Source organism: Geotrypetes seraphini, chromosome 1 (genome assembly GCF_902459505.1).
Source record: "Geotrypetes seraphini chromosome 1, aGeoSer1.1, whole genome shotgun sequence".
Classification (NCBI taxonomy): Eukaryota; Metazoa; Chordata; class Amphibia; order Gymnophiona; family Dermophiidae; genus Geotrypetes; species Geotrypetes seraphini.
In genome coordinates, this window is record NC_047084.1 from 491,114,891 (window position 1) to 491,132,697 (window position 17,807).

The following is a 17,807-nucleotide window of genomic DNA, read 5'->3' on the forward strand; positions in this document are numbered from 1 at the left end:
TGGTAATCTCTTCCAATCTCACTCTTAGGCAGAGTTCATTTGTTCAACATGATGATAGCCCTGGGGTGGTTATATAAACTTCAAATGCTACCAGTGACCTTACGCTGTAAGGATGAGTTCTATTAACATAGAAGCATTCAGAAATTCCTATGGTGAGGTTAAAAAAACCCAGACTTACTATATTTAAACTGATGTTACCCAGAGATAAAGGGGGGGGGGCTTGGGTTATTGAATGTTAGACATTTGATGTTAGCTAGCCATATGAGACATATCAATGATTGGTATTGTAATTCTTCTATGTTTTCTCTCACTGAAGTGGAGACGCAGCTGCACTCTACATTGCATTTTAGTGCAGTTTTGCATGCATCCCCAGCTCAACTAACAGTGCGCATCAAGGACTGTATTTTGAGGTGCCCCATATACAATACATGGTGGTGGACTTGCTGCTAACTGAATTTGTCCCCGAATATAACCCCACTCTTTCCTATAAAGGACAACCTGGATTTTTTGCCAGGTATGGACAATAAGAGCTTCTTTGACTGGGAGAACAGGGGTATTCGTTACCTTTGTCATGTTTTGACACCAGAGGGAAATCTCAAACCTTTCCTGGATCTGCAACAAGAATTTCACTTCAAGGACATCTTTGCCTATCATCAGCTGCATCACTATCTGAGCTCAATGTTGTCAACACATTTGACTGAGTGTTTATCATCCTTTTATTCCCTTGGTTCCTTTGGCAAAACACCCCTTCAATGCCATCATGCAGCTAGGCGGCAGGCAGCTACTCCGATTTCCTATCAGCTGCTAGCAGAAACCTGGTATGAGGATCTTCAGTGTGTCCTCTTAAAACCTCTTCTCCAAACTTATGTGGCCTATTCTTGTGGAAAACCAGATGGCTCACTTCTGAGGGAAATACAATATAAATTTCTATTGCACCTGTACATCTTGCCTCGCCAAGCTTATATGGCCTCCTACAGACCTAACGACTCCTGCCCTAAGTGTCATAAGACTTGGACGACCCTCGAACACATGTTTTGGCACTGCCTGGTGGTCTGGGCCTTTTGGTCTAATGGTGGGGACTGTGGACTGATGGGGTCTCTGGTTTTCCTGTTCAGTTCCCCTGGTGGGAAATTACCATTTCGCAAGGGATTACAATACAAAGATTCGTTCACAAGGTGGTCACAGTGGGGAAGAGAGTGATTCTGCTTACCTGGTTGGCACCTGATGCACCTTTATGGAGCGTATGGCGTACACATATGATAGCTCTATTGACCTTGGAAAGACAAGAGGTTCACTCTCTGACTTCATCTGGTAGGCGCCTTGGAAAAAATGCCTACCAGCTAATTATATTTTTTAATGGTTTTTACGTTGTTTTTTAATGGTGCAAATTAAGTTAGGTACCTAGATCAGCTAGGCTCACTGATTTAGGCGCCTAACTTTTGGCATCATTCATAGAATCAGGGCCTAAATGCTAAAAAGTCCATTTTATGCCTACCAGTTTCTTAGCCTTTAGCATGCACTAATTCTGTTAGCACCCGTTACACTTTAGTAAAGGAGCTCTTAAGAAAAGTGACAATTTTCAGTTTGTACAAATAGATATACTTACAAAGAATTCCCGCTCAGGTTACTCTGACTGATGGACCAAAACATACTGTTCTGGAGATCCTGGGGGACAGAAAAGCAGCACAACTGATTTACTATCCTGACAGGGCACTGTACTACTGACTTTTGTCCACAGATCAGTTAAGTCTAGTCTGATTTACTGGATTATTTGTTTCAGTTATTCTAGGTATGATGAAAGAAGTCAGAGTGTTCTAAATCAGTTTCTTCAACCGCCAGTCCGTGAACTGATGCCGGTCCGCAGAAATTTCCTGCTGGTTTGTGCAGGGCCGGCACGTGCATCGGGCCCGAGACAGTGTTCTTCAACCACCGGTCTGCGGTGCGATCAATGCGACATTATCTTCTGGTCAGCTCTCTCGTCTTCACTGCCACAGTGCACAAAGCCGTGGGCAGCAGCTCCTACGCGTTTCCTACACCTGAACCGGAAGCCTTCTCTCTCACGTCGCAACGTCAGAGGGCAGGCTTCTGGATGACGCAGGGGATGTGCGAGGAGCCGCTGCACGCGGCTTTGTGCACTGTGGCAGTGAGGAACAGGAAGCTGACCAGAAGATAACACCGGGTGGCATAAAACAGCCAGGCGGGAGCAGGCCAGAATGTAAGGCACCTAACTGAGGCACAGCATGGAGGGAGGGAGATAATAAAGGTAGGGGGAATGATTTTATTTTCAATTTAGTGATTGAATTCTGTCAGGAAGAAATGCATTTGTTTATTTTTCTCTGGGGTTGTACAGCATACAGAGTCTTGAACCTTAAGGTTTCGTTTGTATATATTAGTACTTTTAGTTTTTGATCCCATATTTGCATAGGGGTTATCTGTGTTCTGGTAAGAATGAATGTTGAGAAGCTTACAGTGTGCTTTGTGTAGTTTCATTTTGTGGTTAACCATTATGTGTTGTTAATAAGATTATATTGTGTGTGTATATACGAAAAACAAATGGAAAAAATAGTGTTACAATTAGTACTATTATAGGGGCGGGGTCTGGGGCGGAGATTGGGCAGAGATGGGCGGGGTCTAGCCCAGGACTTAGCCTATGTTTTGGATTTCGGCCCCTTAATGTGATTGAGTTTGACACCCCTGCAATAGATCTTACCAAAGTGGAGAAGCTATGCCTGTGCAATACAGAAGCAAACATGCCATTAAGCAAAACAGTGTCTGAGGGGGGAGATTAAAGGAGATTTAAAGTGATTTTGTAGAATAGGAGATTTGGTTGGTTTTGTTGTAACAAACTCCATAATTTCTTTCAAATTTAAGTCTACAAAGCAGGACTATGACAAGAGTTATGCTATATACCAGTGTTCTTCAACCGCTGGTCCACAAAATAATTCTTTTATTTCCGCCGGTCCATAGGTGTAAAAAGGTTGAAGAACACTGCTCTAAGGGCTAGATTCACAAAGCAATCCAATCGTGTACCGATCGGTTTGTGACCCCTTTACGACTAAATTTCCCTCTGGCCTGATTCACTTTCCTCTCCTGCGATCCGCTTCTAATCCGTGCATGCAAATGAGGGGAAACATATGCAAAGTAGACAGGGACGCGATTCACCAAATAATTTTTGTGCTGGCCGATCAACGCAAGAAGCAACTGCTGGGGACCACTCGAAAACGTCTTTCTGACTCTGGAAGCCCTGCTCTCTGCCCTGCTTGCCGCCCTGCTCTGCCCAGATCTCTCCTGCCTGCTTGCCCCGAATCGCCGCATTGCCATTCCGGTTTTCTGCTGCCCTTCCCCGAATCTCTCCTGCCTGCTTGCCCAAATCGCCGCCCCCAGTTTTCTCCTGCTCTTCCCTGAATCTCTCTTGCCCTTTCCCGCCCTGTGAGCCTGTGGTTTTAACCTGCGGGTTTAAAGCGGGTTAAAACCATTTGCTCGCAGGGCTTCCCCCTCTCCCTCTCTCTCTCCCCATCCTGCTGAAATTCACTCTGCACAATCTTTTGCGGTCTTTCAAAATCTTCTTGAGGACCCATCTTTTAAAATTGGCCTTTCAATTTCTACAGCCTAGCTAATTACTGCCAGTGTCTACCCTAGTTCAGTGTTTCTTATTTTTCTTTCTGTTCTGTCCCTGCTTTCTTTGCATTTTATGCAGTTCTTTTCCTGCTTAAAAAAAAACAAAAGGTAAAAGTTTTAAAAAAAAGGTCACGGCTCGGACGGGCATGCGCAGACCATCTACAGATGATCTGCGCATGCGTGGAGATCGCACAACAGTGATCCGTGCCGGCAGATGGGGGCATTCCTCTGATCACCCCCCCCCCCATCTGCATATTTTAGTTTATAAAATTTGTTGGACCCGCCCGGATCGGGCCCGATTGGGCAGGTTCGTGAATCTAGCCCTAAATCATTAACAGGATCATTTCTGCTCCTGCCCCAGTGCCATTAATACCTATTAATAGATAATTCTTCAATAAAGTTACGCATGCAACTGGCCCTATTATAAGGCTTCCATACACAACTTTGCGTGCTAAGCATAAAATCGGGCATATACGTATCCAGAATTAGGGGGATAATGGTGCTGAGCAGTTGTATTAATCTAAAATATCAGTGCTGGTGTTTAAATTAATCTTCTCACTACCATCAATGAAAACTGGCCCCTTATTTTATTGGCTCATGCCAAGAAAGGATTAATTTTCTCATAATTAAGTGTTTGTGTGTGTGGGGGGGGGAATGTTATCAAGGTGTGGTAACAGGCAAGCTTTTGCCGAACCTTGATTAACTATGAGAGTCAGAAACCTGTGGAATAACAGTCTCATAAGTTGTTGACTATAGTGATAAAGGAATAACACTGCCTGTAAGCCACCTCACAAGCAGTGGCCCAGGAGCATCAGGCCTCAAAACTGCCTCTAGATACTCCCAGGTCCAGAGCATGCAGGGCTTGTACCATCCTAAGCCCCCAATCATTTCCCCAACCCTCTGGTGAAGCCTCTCCCCCACAATTAAGCCCCCAACATCCCTGGGATTTCTCCTACCCAAAGACCACTAAACAACCAGGGAAACTACTGATAGGCCCCTTTGAGGAGGTGGGGGTCCTTATGGGAGGCTGAGGGGCTGAACTGGGGAGTGGGGCTTGATTGGAGGGGTTGAGGGGCTTGACTGGGGGAATAGGGGCTTGATCAGGAGGTAGAGAAACTGACTTGGGGAGTGAAGATATGGTAAAGGCCCTGCTGGCCCCTGCCTCAAAGCACTGGGCTGCTGCTTCAAGATCCCATGCTCCCAATACAGTAAAATAATCCTGGCTTTTAGCTGGGATTATTTTACCACAATTTTATGGCCATAATGTAACTTGCGATATGTATCTGGTGCACACCACAAGTCATATTATAGTTTTTACACAGTAATGAGCTGTTTTACATGCATTTGCGTGTTTTGCATTTCATTACTATGTAACACAAAGTGATCTAAATATCATCACGGTAGAACATGACAAGCTATGAGTCTAAGTTGTGTTAAGGTGCAAATAACATGTCTTAAACCTTAACCCAGTTTGATAACTTCCCCCCTTAGAATTAGAAATGACATATGTCTTCTGATCCTACCTCTTGTGATTGCCTCAGGTAGTCATTGCTTTGCACTAAGTGTCTTTCAATTTCTTGACAGTTCAGTTGCTGCTTCAAGTAACTGATCCGTTCCAAGCCTGACAGAGAAAAACAATATCAGAGCTCTAAGTTAAAAATAATTAGGAATGCTAATACTAAAATATAAAGATAGGTGTCTCTTTGATAACCAGAAGTCGAATCACACACACACAGTGATCCCGTTTGACTGAAAAGAGCTGAATCTCTTTCCTTTTAAGGAGAATAAACAGCTGAATCCCTTGAACCCTTGTATTAATCAGTTTCGTGATTTCAGGTGTATTTTACAATCATCAATAAATCTGAAATGGAAGGGCAAGCTCTGATTTTCTTAAAATCATAAAAATGGCAAATTGGCTATGATCTGCTCAGTCCAAAAGACTGCTTTGATTGCTTGATAAAGTGCTTGTTGTAGTGAAATTGAATAAATATAGATAAAAAAAATAACTGGTATTATTAAACACACCAGGGAGAAGTTATTAAGCTATAATGAAATACTGCATTTTACTGAGTAAATTTTAAATACATTTTATTAGATGGTAAATGTAGTAGAAATTGGTTATAATGATGGTAACATGTGTAATGTGTTGTTTGATAGAATATTATGTATGTTTTGTATGGAAACTGCTTAGACTTAAGCGGTCTATAAATGTTTAAAAAAACCCCAAAACATAAATACTGCAACTTTGTAATTTACCGCAGGAATCACTAACCTACTGCAACTCAGTACTGCAGGTTAATAATTCCCACAGTACATAAATAACACAACATTCAATCAACTATGCAAGCTGTGTTATTCCTGCATATAATACACTTCTCCCTCCGAATCCGCGGTTTCAGTATCCGGGGATTCGGTTATTCACGATTATTTGGGGGGGGGGAAGAAACGCTGCATCCCGGACCTCCCCAGACCTTATCTGGTGGTCTAGCAGGCTTTCGGGGCAGGAACGATCTTCCTACGCTCCTGCCCCATGCAGATCACTCATACAAAATGGCTGCGGGGAGTTCCCGTCATAGTTTTGAGAGACTATGGGAACTCACGGCAGCCATTTTGTATGAGTGATCTGCACGGGGCAGGAGCGTAGGAAGATCGCTCCTGCCCTGAAAGCCTGCTAGATCACCAGGTAAGGTCCGGGATGCCGGGGGAAGGCGGGGGTTGGTCAGAGCTGGTCCAAAAGTTATTTGTGAATTTTCAATATTCGCGGGCCGGCTCTGCACCCTAACCCCCATGAATATTGAGGGAGAAGTGTAAATTAAAATACATTAAGAACAAACAACATAGGATTTTTCCTTTTAATGTACATTAAGAGGTATAAAATCTGCATTAACCCTAATATACTTAGTAACTACCCTTGTATTCTGGAAAAATCTGCTCTAAACATTTATGAAAAAAAACTGAATGAACCCTTTCAAAATATAAATTATACTGACATGAGACTTCAGACTGACATGAGACTTTCGGCCTCTTTTACAAAGCTGCGCAGCAACAGCCCTGAAGCCCTTTAAATCTCTGTGGGCTTCGGGGTCATTAGCGCAGCGCAGCCACTAGCGCTGCTTTGTAAAAGAGGCCATATATTCCACTAACAGCTCCTACCTGAATAACTGCTGCTCACCGGAGCCATACCCAGATTTTCATCCAGATAACTGGCAGTGAAAATCACCTCTGACCACTCCAGTACTACCCAGAAAATACCACCCAGGATAATTTCCACCTGCCGGTCTATACTCAGATATTTGACACTAATATCCGAGTATCAGCCAGTGTAGAATAACTAGATTTAAAAGCCACAGTTAGAATTTGAATCCATTGTTGACTATAATGTTTAAATTTGGGGAGGGTATATTTTAGTGATCTATTTATGCAGCATTAAAAATAAAACCAATATGACAATTATGACATCCTGCCGAATTATTTGGCAACATGCCTAACACTATACTGAGGTCACAGAATTGTTGGTTGTTAGACACATCAAAGGGGAATATTTTATGATATGTACGGACCAAAAATTAATGTTTCTCTATAGCCGGACCATTTATGCTGAATGCATTATCTGGTACCTTACGGTTTTGTAGAAACCTATTACAATTTGTTTGTTCAAGCTTTTTTTAAGCTAATATTCTGCTCCTTGAGTTAATATTTTACTTTCTGAATATCATCTTTTCTGCAGGTTATTAGATTTGGGCTGCTTGATTGAAGTAATGTATTAAATGAGCGGTTGAGGTGTAATTTATAGGTTGAGATGGTATAATCTTGTGATTTTTGCTGATGTATGGGAATTTTAATATCGTGAGCTGCCTTAGATAAAGGCAGATTAAAAATGTTTTTATTAAAAAATAGATAAATATGCGGTGTATAAAATAACGGATCTTTCTTATACTCTCCCCAGATTCTTCTTCTTTTCGAGCAAATTTTAGGTGTCCTTTTACTAAGATGTGCCAATGGAGTTAGTACATGCTAATTAATTAGTGTGCATTAAGTGCCTTGTAGCCCATAGATATATAATGGGCTGCAAGGCATTTAGCATACAGTAAATCTATTAGTGCACCTTAGTAAAAGGACTCCTTAGTACTGATGTCAGATTGAACACACTGGAATCTAAAGCCCTTCGTTTATGCTCACAACAGGTACAACTTGGGCCATGGCAGTGGAAACACCCCCCATAGTATTTGGCCAATTATCCTTTACGCCTGCTCTGGAGGGATCTTCTCCAAAAAGGTCATTTGGTTTCCAAGACCATGCAGTCTTTGGTTTCTCTGTAGAAACTGTCAACAATATTGCCATTTAGGGCTCCTTTTACGAAGGTGCGCTAGCGGTTTTAGCGCACGCACCAGATTAGCGCGTGCTAAAATCTACCACCTGCTCAAAGGAGGCGGTAGTGGCTAGTGCGTGCGGCAATTTAGCGCACGTTATTCCGCGCATTAAGGCCCTAGCATGGCTTTGTAAAAGCAGCCCCTAGTGCAAATTTGGAATAGTGAGTTATTCTGTAAGAGGCGGATGCTTGTTTTCCATGAGCTGCATTGAGGCCATCAAAAAATGTCATTAGTAGTCTGCGACACATTTGAATTGTTGACCAGAGGTGACAGATTCACATCCCTGCGCCAATTACTTTGAAGCATATATTTTCCCAAAAACCCCTCCTCCCCATCCCTCCAGTGCCTCATGCGTCTTCGATGGCTCTTATGGGAGATCTGCATCTCCAAATGCCCGTTACTTGGCACTGTTGCTCTCGTTCAACATCAAGTTACGTAAAGTAGCCATTTCACCATCTGCCAATTAAAGGGTTAACATTTTCGCCCAGAAGTACCCTAGGCATTATTCTGTAAAGTGGCACCTAAGTCCTATAGCATGTAATCCAAGGTGAGAGTAAACATGGGAGAAGCATGATCAGACCATGGGCATTATGCGATGTAATGCACACAACTTATAGAATACTATCAGTTACTGTACATACATCACTTGGTGCACATAGGTAAGGCCATTTACACCTGCCACAGACATGGTATAAAGGGTTGCACTTAAGTTTTGTCGTGCCAATGCATATGCATGGAGCAGATTTGCATGCCTCCCACTTCCATTATATGCAAATCTCTCTCATGCATATACATTAGGGCTAGCCTGAAAACCCGATTGGCCTGGTGATCCTCCAGGACAGAGTTGGGAACCACTGCTATAATGCACCATTATATAATTGGCACTAAGTGAACCCCATTGTAGTGCTTAAATGTAGGTGCCAAGTTATAGAGTTGCCTCCTTTGCTTTAAAGAAAAAAGGGAGATAATTTAGTAAGATAATCACAGTTAAATTTAGGGCCACTTCTATTAAACGCGCTAGCAGTTTCTAGCGCGGGGAGCTGCGCTGAATGGCCCACGCTGCTCCCGATACTCATAGAGTTCCTATGAGTGTCAGGAGCAGCGCAGGCCACTCAGCGTGGCTCTCTGCGCTAAAAACAGCTAGCGCAGTTTACTAGAAGAGGGGGTTAGTTTAATTGTGGTTTGCAAACATACATACTTAGCTGGTTGAAATTTGAAACAGTAAGCAAGTGTTTGTTGTGTTCTTTCTCCTCTTCTTGCCATCCATTGCTATCTGTGGGTTCCGAGCTCATCTGGCTGCTTTGGAAGCATCTATCTACTGTAATTACCTGCAAAGAGAAAAAATAAAATCAGCTTTTTTTATTCTGACCAAATTTATTTATTACATTTATAACCCACTCTAACTCCCACCTTCAGAAATGGGAGAAACTGTGCATCATGATTGTCTAACTGTGTGAAAAGCAATGCACATACCCACACTGATGCTGTTGACTCAACAATTTGTATCATTGAGAGACAGTGATATACTACAGGGGGTGTGGGGGAGCGGTCCGCCATGGGCGCGGTCTTCCTAAGGGCATGATGCCCTCTCCCCCCCCCCCGCTGCACGTGCACCCCTTGCCTCACCCCCCTCCCCGTACCTTTTTTACTTCCCTGGCATGAGGATACGGGACCTGTGCCAAGAAAGTGATGTCAAAGGGCAAGCCAACATTGATGTGGGCATGCTGCTCACACTGGAGAAGTTAAAAAGGGAAGAGGCGCCACCACCCCGGGTGCTGCTCATCCTTACCACGCCACTGGTTTTGAAATTTTATATATCTGCTTAATCTATTATTTGATAACTTATTTAGGCTCCCTTTTATCACGATGCATTAGGGTTTTTTTTTATCACTGGAAGGAAAAGCTACAGCACTCATAGGGATTCTATGAGCGTTAGAGCTTTTACCACCATGGCTGGCGATAAAAAATCCTAACGTGGCTTGATAAAAGAGGGCCTTAGAGCATGATTTCATCTATGTTATTTGAATTATACTTTTTTTTCTACTTATGTTTCATTTATATTTGGTTAACCAAATTATTTACATTTGTTTTATTCCCCGACACAGACCACAGAAGGTCAAAAACTTGGCTAAGTCAGGCAACTTGTTTTAATCTCCTCTTGTGTTGCTGCTATTTGAATTAATTTTATTTGTGGACTTTATTGAATCACTTTTGTCTGCTCTCTTCTTTTTTTTTGTCATTCTGGCATTTGCAGATTGCTTGCCCATTTGCTTTTTCAGAAAAAATAAGTGAAATCAGAGGCAGAAAAAATAAATGGAAGAAAGCTGAAAGGAACAAAACAAAGTCAGGCATGGATGTAGGGGAAGAAGTGAAGAAAGGAGGAGAGAAAACAATGACAAATTGCCAGGAGACCCTGAAAAGAAAGTTAAGAGAAATAAGTAAGCAGTAATCAGAGCCTGTATTTTTAAATTTAGGATAAAGCAGTGTGCAGGTTTTGTTAGTTCAATTTAATAATTAATAAAAAGGAAAATAAGGTGATACCTTTTTATTGCACGAGGGGCTGCTGAAAAGTTCTCAGCCCAACCAACAAAGTTGGGGCAGTCTCCATCGAGGGCTATATACTCAGTCCAGCGATTTTCCACTTTTTTTGTTCAATTGGAAAAATATGGAACGACAAAAGTGGAAAATCAGTGGACAAAATGAATAGCCCTCAATAGACACTGCCCCAACTTTATTGGTTGGGCTGAGAACTTTTCAGCAGCCCCTCGTAAATACATTTTTACTAACTTTGGGAGGCCAAAATCTCCTTTTTCAAGTCAGTATACTATCCTGACCTGAGGAGGTTTGCCTCATTGAGGTTTGCCTCACTGAGTTCCAACTCCCAATTGAAACTACCCCAGCCCCACTGAAAGGCCATATCCCACCCATCCAACATCGAATCCCCAGCTCAGTCAACTCTACAGACATCTTGCGCTGAATTGTCGGCGCACTGGTGTCTGGCGTGCGATTATCCCGTCACCTTACTATATTTTAGACATGGATTTAGCCCTTGCCTTTCTGAGTGACAACACATCAAGTGGGCATGTCACATCTCAGTTTTGTCATTGTAAGAGGTTATCCTCCTGATGCAGCGACCTGTGGAAACAAGGCCTTGCAAGGACTCTTGTTGAGAGAATTTGAAAATATTGCAAAGAGAATTGTAGGAAGTCTGGTAAATAGTGGATTACAATCATCATTTGATTTGAACAGATATGGAATGGATATGGAAACACTATCACTGAGGAATTACTGAAGAAGCAGGAAGCTGAAGACTCTTTGAGGAATTTTGCCCTTTTAAGTATTTATCCTTTGGATTTTGAGGCCCAATTGCTTAATTGTGTAAAAGTTTTGAAACTCGACTGAACACTGGGTACAACCATTGGTAGACATGTTTGATTTTTGTGCTATACAGTTTAGTATTGTGTCTTCCCTTCTGTTTATTTTATTTTTTTAATTCTTTATTCATTTTACATCTTACAACAAGTGTATCATAAAATAACATTTAAACTTAAACAATATCACTTGATTCTCTATCAATTTAACTTAAATCATAATATTTAAACCCTCCCTCCCAATCCTACTAATTCATATGTAGTACATATATGATATATTCTGTCCTATTAATTTAATATCAAATCAGAAATTCTCCCCCCCCCATACTTTGCAATTATACCTATTAGGGAAAAATGATAGTCCAATAACTACTCATTACAATATTCTATTAATGGCCTCAAACCTCCTGAAAATTATTAAAATTACCTTTCTGCAAGGCTAACATTCTTTCCATCTTGTATATATGACATAGTGAATTCCACCAAAAACTATAATTTAATCTATTCCAATTTTTCCAATTAAATGTAATTTGCTGAATGGCAACTCCTGTCATAATAAGTAGTAGCTTATTATTCTTAGCAGAAATTTGACTTTTCTTCCTCATTGACATTCCAAATAATATAGTATCATAGGATAGAGCCACAGGATTTTCCAACAAACAATTTATTTGGCCCCAAATCGATTTCCAAAAAGCCAAAATGAATGGACAATAGAACAATAAATGATCTAAAGTCCCCGCTTCGAGATGACAATGCCAACATCTATTAGACCTAGAGTTATCTAATTTTTGTAAACGAACAGGGGTCCATAAAAGCTCAGTGCAACAGAAAAAAACAAGTTTGTCTCATAGATGCAGACATTGTACAACTCATCCTCCAAGACCAAATTCGTGGCCATTGAGATGCAGTAATTTGATGCTTAATCTCAATGCTCCAAATGTCTCTAAGAACAGTTTTTGGTTTTTATTCATAAATCCAGATATCAATTTATACCACTGTGCGGCCTGGTGTCCCAGGAAATCCACCTGAAAACACAAGAACTCTAGACTATATTGATTATTAAGATTTTCCCCTCTGTTTATTATTGATATTAGGATAGGACATCTCAATGACAACACATCATGTGGTATGTTGGATAAACCAAAATTTCAGATAATGAAGACTAAGAAAATCAGGACTCTACTGTATTATTAACAGCACCAGTTTTTCTCATTTGAAAAAATGTTTAAAATATTCAATATATTCAATAACACCAACAACAATAATGTATACTGGGTATAGAGAATGGCACGAGTACACATTTTTCCTTGTGCCCATGGGAACTCATTTTCCCATCCCATCCCCGCAAATTCTTTTTCTGTCCCTGTCCCATTCCTACAAACTCTGTCCTCATCTACACAAGCCTCAAACTCTTTAAAATCATAAGGGGCTCATAATCGGTTTAGAAAAATGTCTAAAAACCTGCCTAAATCAGCACTTGGATGATCAGTAACAAAAATCATCCAAGTGCCGATAATCAAACAGGGTTTTAAACGTATTTAAAAACGACTTAGGCTTTCACAGTGCTGCTGAACGACTAGAGCTAAAAGGGGCGTTTTAGGAGGAGTGGTGAAGGTGGGATTTGGGCGGGATGTGGGCTGTCCTAGACTTAGTCGTTCTGCATGTATAACCAAAGGTTTTACAACACTGCCTAGACGGAACTTAGACGTTGTGACTTAGGCCATCTAAAACCAGGTCTAAGTCCACAAAAGGTATCCAAAGTGACCAGATAAGTACTGCAGACACAAAGTACAGATCCCCATTCATAGCCACAGTGATCACTGACCCCCCCCATAAAAAAACATAACAACTTTACATATCTGCCTCCAGAACATCAGCACCTGGCAGCCTGGCGTAGGAAAGCCTAGTAGAGCTGCACATTTGTGGCTTAAGTGTTCTTGGGGGTGGGTTAGTGAACCATGAAGAGGAGGACCCAGGCCCATAAACCACTCAAATCACTGCATTCATGGAGAAACATGTGCACCCCCCAAAAAAACCCAAACCCTTTTGTACTGCCATATAAGTGGCTCCTGCAGCCATAAGGACTATTGGGGTGGTAGATATGTGGGTCTAGTAGATTCTGGGGGTGTTTTGGGGGGCTCACCATGACCTATAATGGAGCTGTTGTGAGATGTTTATGTGGCACCCTTTTTGTGAAGTTCACAGCAATACCCTGTAAGGTGCCCCACTACTCTGTTGCCATGTCTGGGTGTCCAATCCCTTACTTTTCTGGTCCCTCCCATGTCTAAAAGGTCTTTTTCTAGGTGTTTTTGACGGACAAATTTTTGGATGAAAGTGGGGTATAAAGTTAGACGATTTAGCGGTCTGGACGATTAGATGGCTGGACGTTCAGTTGGACGATTTTCGCAAAAAAAATATGCTGGACGTATTTTTTGAAAATGGATCTTTTCCCGTGTCCGACTTTGGATGACTTGTGAGTTAGGCCAAAATGGACTTCGACGTTTCTTTTGATTAGGGCCCCTTCAAGTGTTTGAAGCTTGTGCGGTTAAGGCAGAGCTTATAGGAATGGGGCAGGGACAGTGACAAAACTTGCGGGGACGGGAAAATCGAGTTCCTGTGGGGATGGGGAAAAATTTGTCCCCGTGTCATTCTCTAACTGTGTTTGTTTAGTTGTGAATCTATATGATTTCTATATTTCTTCTCTCAGGGTTTTTTTGTTTGTTTATTCTCTAAATGGGCATCATGCAGGTAGGTATTCTCTCAAGTAGCTCTTACATGGGTTACAAGGTTATACCAAAGCTTTACATTCTCCAGCTCTGTGGTTTTAAACATGAGACATCTTAGATTTCCACTGCTTGATACCTCATGTATACATCTGTTCTTCTCAAACAAAACTATCAACCAACGCCACAGGAAATTATAATTTTCTACGTTATTAAGTTCCTCCAACTGTTAAAAGGCATAGACCTCAGTTAAATTTAACGAGCCTAGTCTATCAACATTCCATGTTATGCTATGGTCTAATACAGGGGTGTCCAATGTCGGTCTTCGAGGGCCGCAGTCCAGTCGGGTTTTCAGGATTTCCTCAATGAATATGCATGAGATCTATTTGCATGCACTGCTTTCAATGCATATTCATTGGGGAAATCCTGAAAACCCGACTGGACTGCGGCCCTCGAGGACCGACATTGGACACCCCTGGTCTAATATTATATTGCCACAGTGCTCTGCAGTCCAAAGACCAAGGAACGTATATAGTTCTGTAACTCTGCACAGACCTACACCTACCGGAACCTGTAGCTCCATCTTTGACCTTGGGGATTTTCTGTCTGTATTCTGAAGTTTTGCCTTTGGCCTCACAGACTGGGAACTCTCAGAGGATTTGGCAACTTCTGCAGACAAGAGAAAAAAAACTAATGAATATGCTGACATTTGTCCTTAGCAGATAGGTTAGGATATATTTTATTTATAATTTTTTTAAATCTACTTGGTTAATATCCAGCTAGTGACGGTGGTTGTTGTTTTTTTTTAAACGCTTACCGTTGCTGGCTAAGTTAGTAAAATATTTTCAATGCCAGGCCATATGCAAGCACTGGCATTGAATATCTAAGCCTGATCAGATAGGAAGAAGCAGTGATCATTATCTCAACTATTACACTAGTATTCAGTGCAGCAGAATAGGTACCCATATTCCTTTATAGATTAGACTCCTTCCAAGTACCTTCTGGGTGCTTAATTATAAGTGCAGTTATAGAATTGGCCTCTATATGCTCTATATATAGTTCTTTTAAATAGGACAAAATATGTGATTTTAGAGAACATACCATCACCAGCCTCTGAGCAGCATTTTGAATAAACTTCAAAATTCCTACATTAGGGACATTACAAACAACAGTGTAATATAGACAAAACTAACCCCCCCACCCCACCCCTTTTAGGGGGGGGGGTCTTCTAGAGATGATAATCTCCAGGACCTTGTCAGAAGCTGGGATAAGCACAATAATCCTGGTTTCAATATGCATGCCAAAAGATGGAGAGACTGTAGACTGGGATGCAGTAATCTGCTCTTGTTAAGAGAGTTGGTTGATTTCCCAAATGTAATGGTGAAAAGCAACTGCTAGAGAAAGAAGCAGAGGGAACCATGACCCAACCTGTTTGCTTATGAAACCCATGTGTAAGTTCAACTGACAAATTTGAGCTGTGCAAGATATGCACATATTTACAGAAGAGAGCTTTTACATGTATGCTTGTATTCTAAACAGTCACGCATGTAATGAAAGCACAACTACGCAAACAAAAAGGAAGAACCAACAGGGTCTGCAGTGAAAGGTACTAAGACAAAGCGAAGAAGACTGCAGACACACGTACAATGATGCAGGCAAAGTTTATTTATATTAAAAAAAATTGAGTGCGGTTAAAAACAACACCTTAAAGGCAAACCGAGGGACCCAACACGGTCCGTGTTTCGGTAACACGCCTTCATCAGGGGCCCCAAGTTGGAAAAGGAATCAAGTGAAACCGCAAACAGACTAAAGCCTGTATGAAAACGAACGCCCACGCACAGATTGACCTTTGGCGTTCGTTTTCATACAGGCTTTAGTTTGTTTGCGGTTTCACTTGATTCCTTTTCCAACTTGGGACCCCTGATGAAGGCGTGTTACCGAAACACGGACCGTGTTGGGTCCCTCGGTTTGCCTTTAAGGTGTTGTTTTTAACTGCACTCAGTTTTTTTTTTTTATATATAAATAAACTTTGCCTGCATCATAGTACGTGTGTCTGCAGTTTTCTTCATGAAAGCACAACTATCACTATCCATATTATAGAACTGTCTCCAATGAGTCGAGTTTTGCCATTGACTGGGCTTGCTAGCCTCACCTCAACAAGGAATACAACAGGTTCTGTGGTTGGTGCGACTGGAACACTCTACCAGTAGAAATTTGGCAGCAAATGGAGTGTTTAGCATTTAGGAAATTGCTAAAATTGCATTTATTTATAAAGGCATTTGGATAATGAAGGCAGAACTGACTGATTTTATGTATTTTTTATATGGAATCCATCTAGAACTGTATTGTATAAAATGGCATATTAATTCTAATAAATGAGAAATGAAAAACTAAAGAGGGAAGTTTTCCAATGAAAGCAAGTTAAAAATAATTGCAATGATGTAACATGGAGATGGAGTCATACACATAATTGGAAAGAGGTGATGCATGCATCGATGGAAGTCAAAAGAATACCTTTGCCTGGGATTCTGCTGGTCTTCTTCACTTTCCTTTGTTTCTTGGACTTTAAGCTGCCCCCTTTGTGAAAAGTCCAGTCTCTGCTCAGTGGATTGATCCAGAAAGACGTGCTGCCCTGGAGATAAGACCCAGACTCGGTGCTATCACTGCTGTGTCCTGACCTATCAGAGTTGTAAGAGAAGGATTTAGATTCCTTTATCTGAACTCTCCGGGGACTGATGTTGGTACAGTTGCAGTCATTGTTGTAGGTGGCATGAATACATGCCTGCTGTCTGTCCTTGGAAGAAAACACCCCAGTTTCATCTCCTTCTGAGAATGCCCAATTCACGTAACCACCTCCAGTGTCCTCCCTGTCTAGTGGAAGGCCTCCCTCAACCTTGGACAAAGGTAAGGTCAGAGATTGCTTATCCACAATTTTATCATGTTCATCAGGAGGCAGCCACATAACAGAATCCCACTGCTTCTTCTGTTGTTTCTCCTGGCCTTCCTCTGCAACACTCTGCAGACCTAGTCTAGCTGGAGTAGTATTGGACCGCCTTTCTCTGTTTGCTGGAGACAATTCTATTTTATTCTCAGCTGGTGTACTAGAAAAGGACATTTTCAATCCAACTTCCTCAAAGGGAAACATTCCCTCCTGATTGGGAGGAACCAGAAGAAACTGCCCATATCTAGGGCTTGATTTACTCTCAGAAGAGACCCCGGATGTAACAGTGTCACTCTCTATCTCATGCTCCTCCTGACCTGACTTCCTGCTCAGTTCCTTTATAGGACAATGGCTCTCTGAAGACCACTGATTCCCTGCTAGGCTCTTGAGAAGGGATGGAGGCATACTGTAGAAATTGTACGCCTTATCAGCCAAGTCCCCCAAACTGCCAAGAGTTTTGGAGTAGACAGCATTGCTCCAGCTGTGTGGAAGCTTCCTAAGGCTGCGTTGCTTCTCATTGCTCAGCAAGGCTTCTTCCACATGCAAGGAATCCACAGCAGAGATGACTTTTAGAGTATCAACTGTGAGGGCAGAAAGGTCCTGCAGGTGTCCCAGCTGGCTATCCACGGAAAGCAAGGAGTCTTTAATGTAAAAGACTTTTTCATTCACCTCTTTCAAGTGCATACACATCTCCTCAACTCTAAAAACCAAACAAAAGCAAAATGATGCCAAAGTGAGATGCTTTTCACATGATTCTCCCTCTCCTTGGAACTGTAACATGACA

General features: G+C 41.7%; 1 protein-coding gene across 6 annotated transcripts in view; it reads right to left on the reverse strand.

The window, feature by feature from the left end:
* Nucleotides 1–17,807, reverse strand: part of TRPM6 (transient receptor potential cation channel subfamily M member 6) — a 255,335-nt gene that overhangs the window by 52,706 nt on the left and 184,822 nt on the right. For all 6 annotated transcript variants that reach the window (XR_004537426.1, XM_033926740.1, XM_033926754.1 and 3 more), the window contains 5 exons: nucleotides 16,597–17,723; nucleotides 14,648–14,751; nucleotides 9,187–9,316; nucleotides 5,142–5,239; nucleotides 1,607–1,665 (listed from right to left, as the gene is read on the reverse strand). Coding sequence is in view for 5 of the 6 variants with exons in the window: in XM_033926740.1 (XP_033782631.1) it covers nucleotides 1,607–1,665; nucleotides 5,142–5,239; nucleotides 9,187–9,316; nucleotides 14,648–14,751; nucleotides 16,597–17,723 (1,518 nt within the window). In the remaining variant the exon portion in view is untranslated. The remainder of the gene's footprint in view (nucleotides 1–1,606; nucleotides 1,666–5,141; nucleotides 5,240–9,186; nucleotides 9,317–14,647; nucleotides 14,752–16,596; nucleotides 17,724–17,807) is intronic.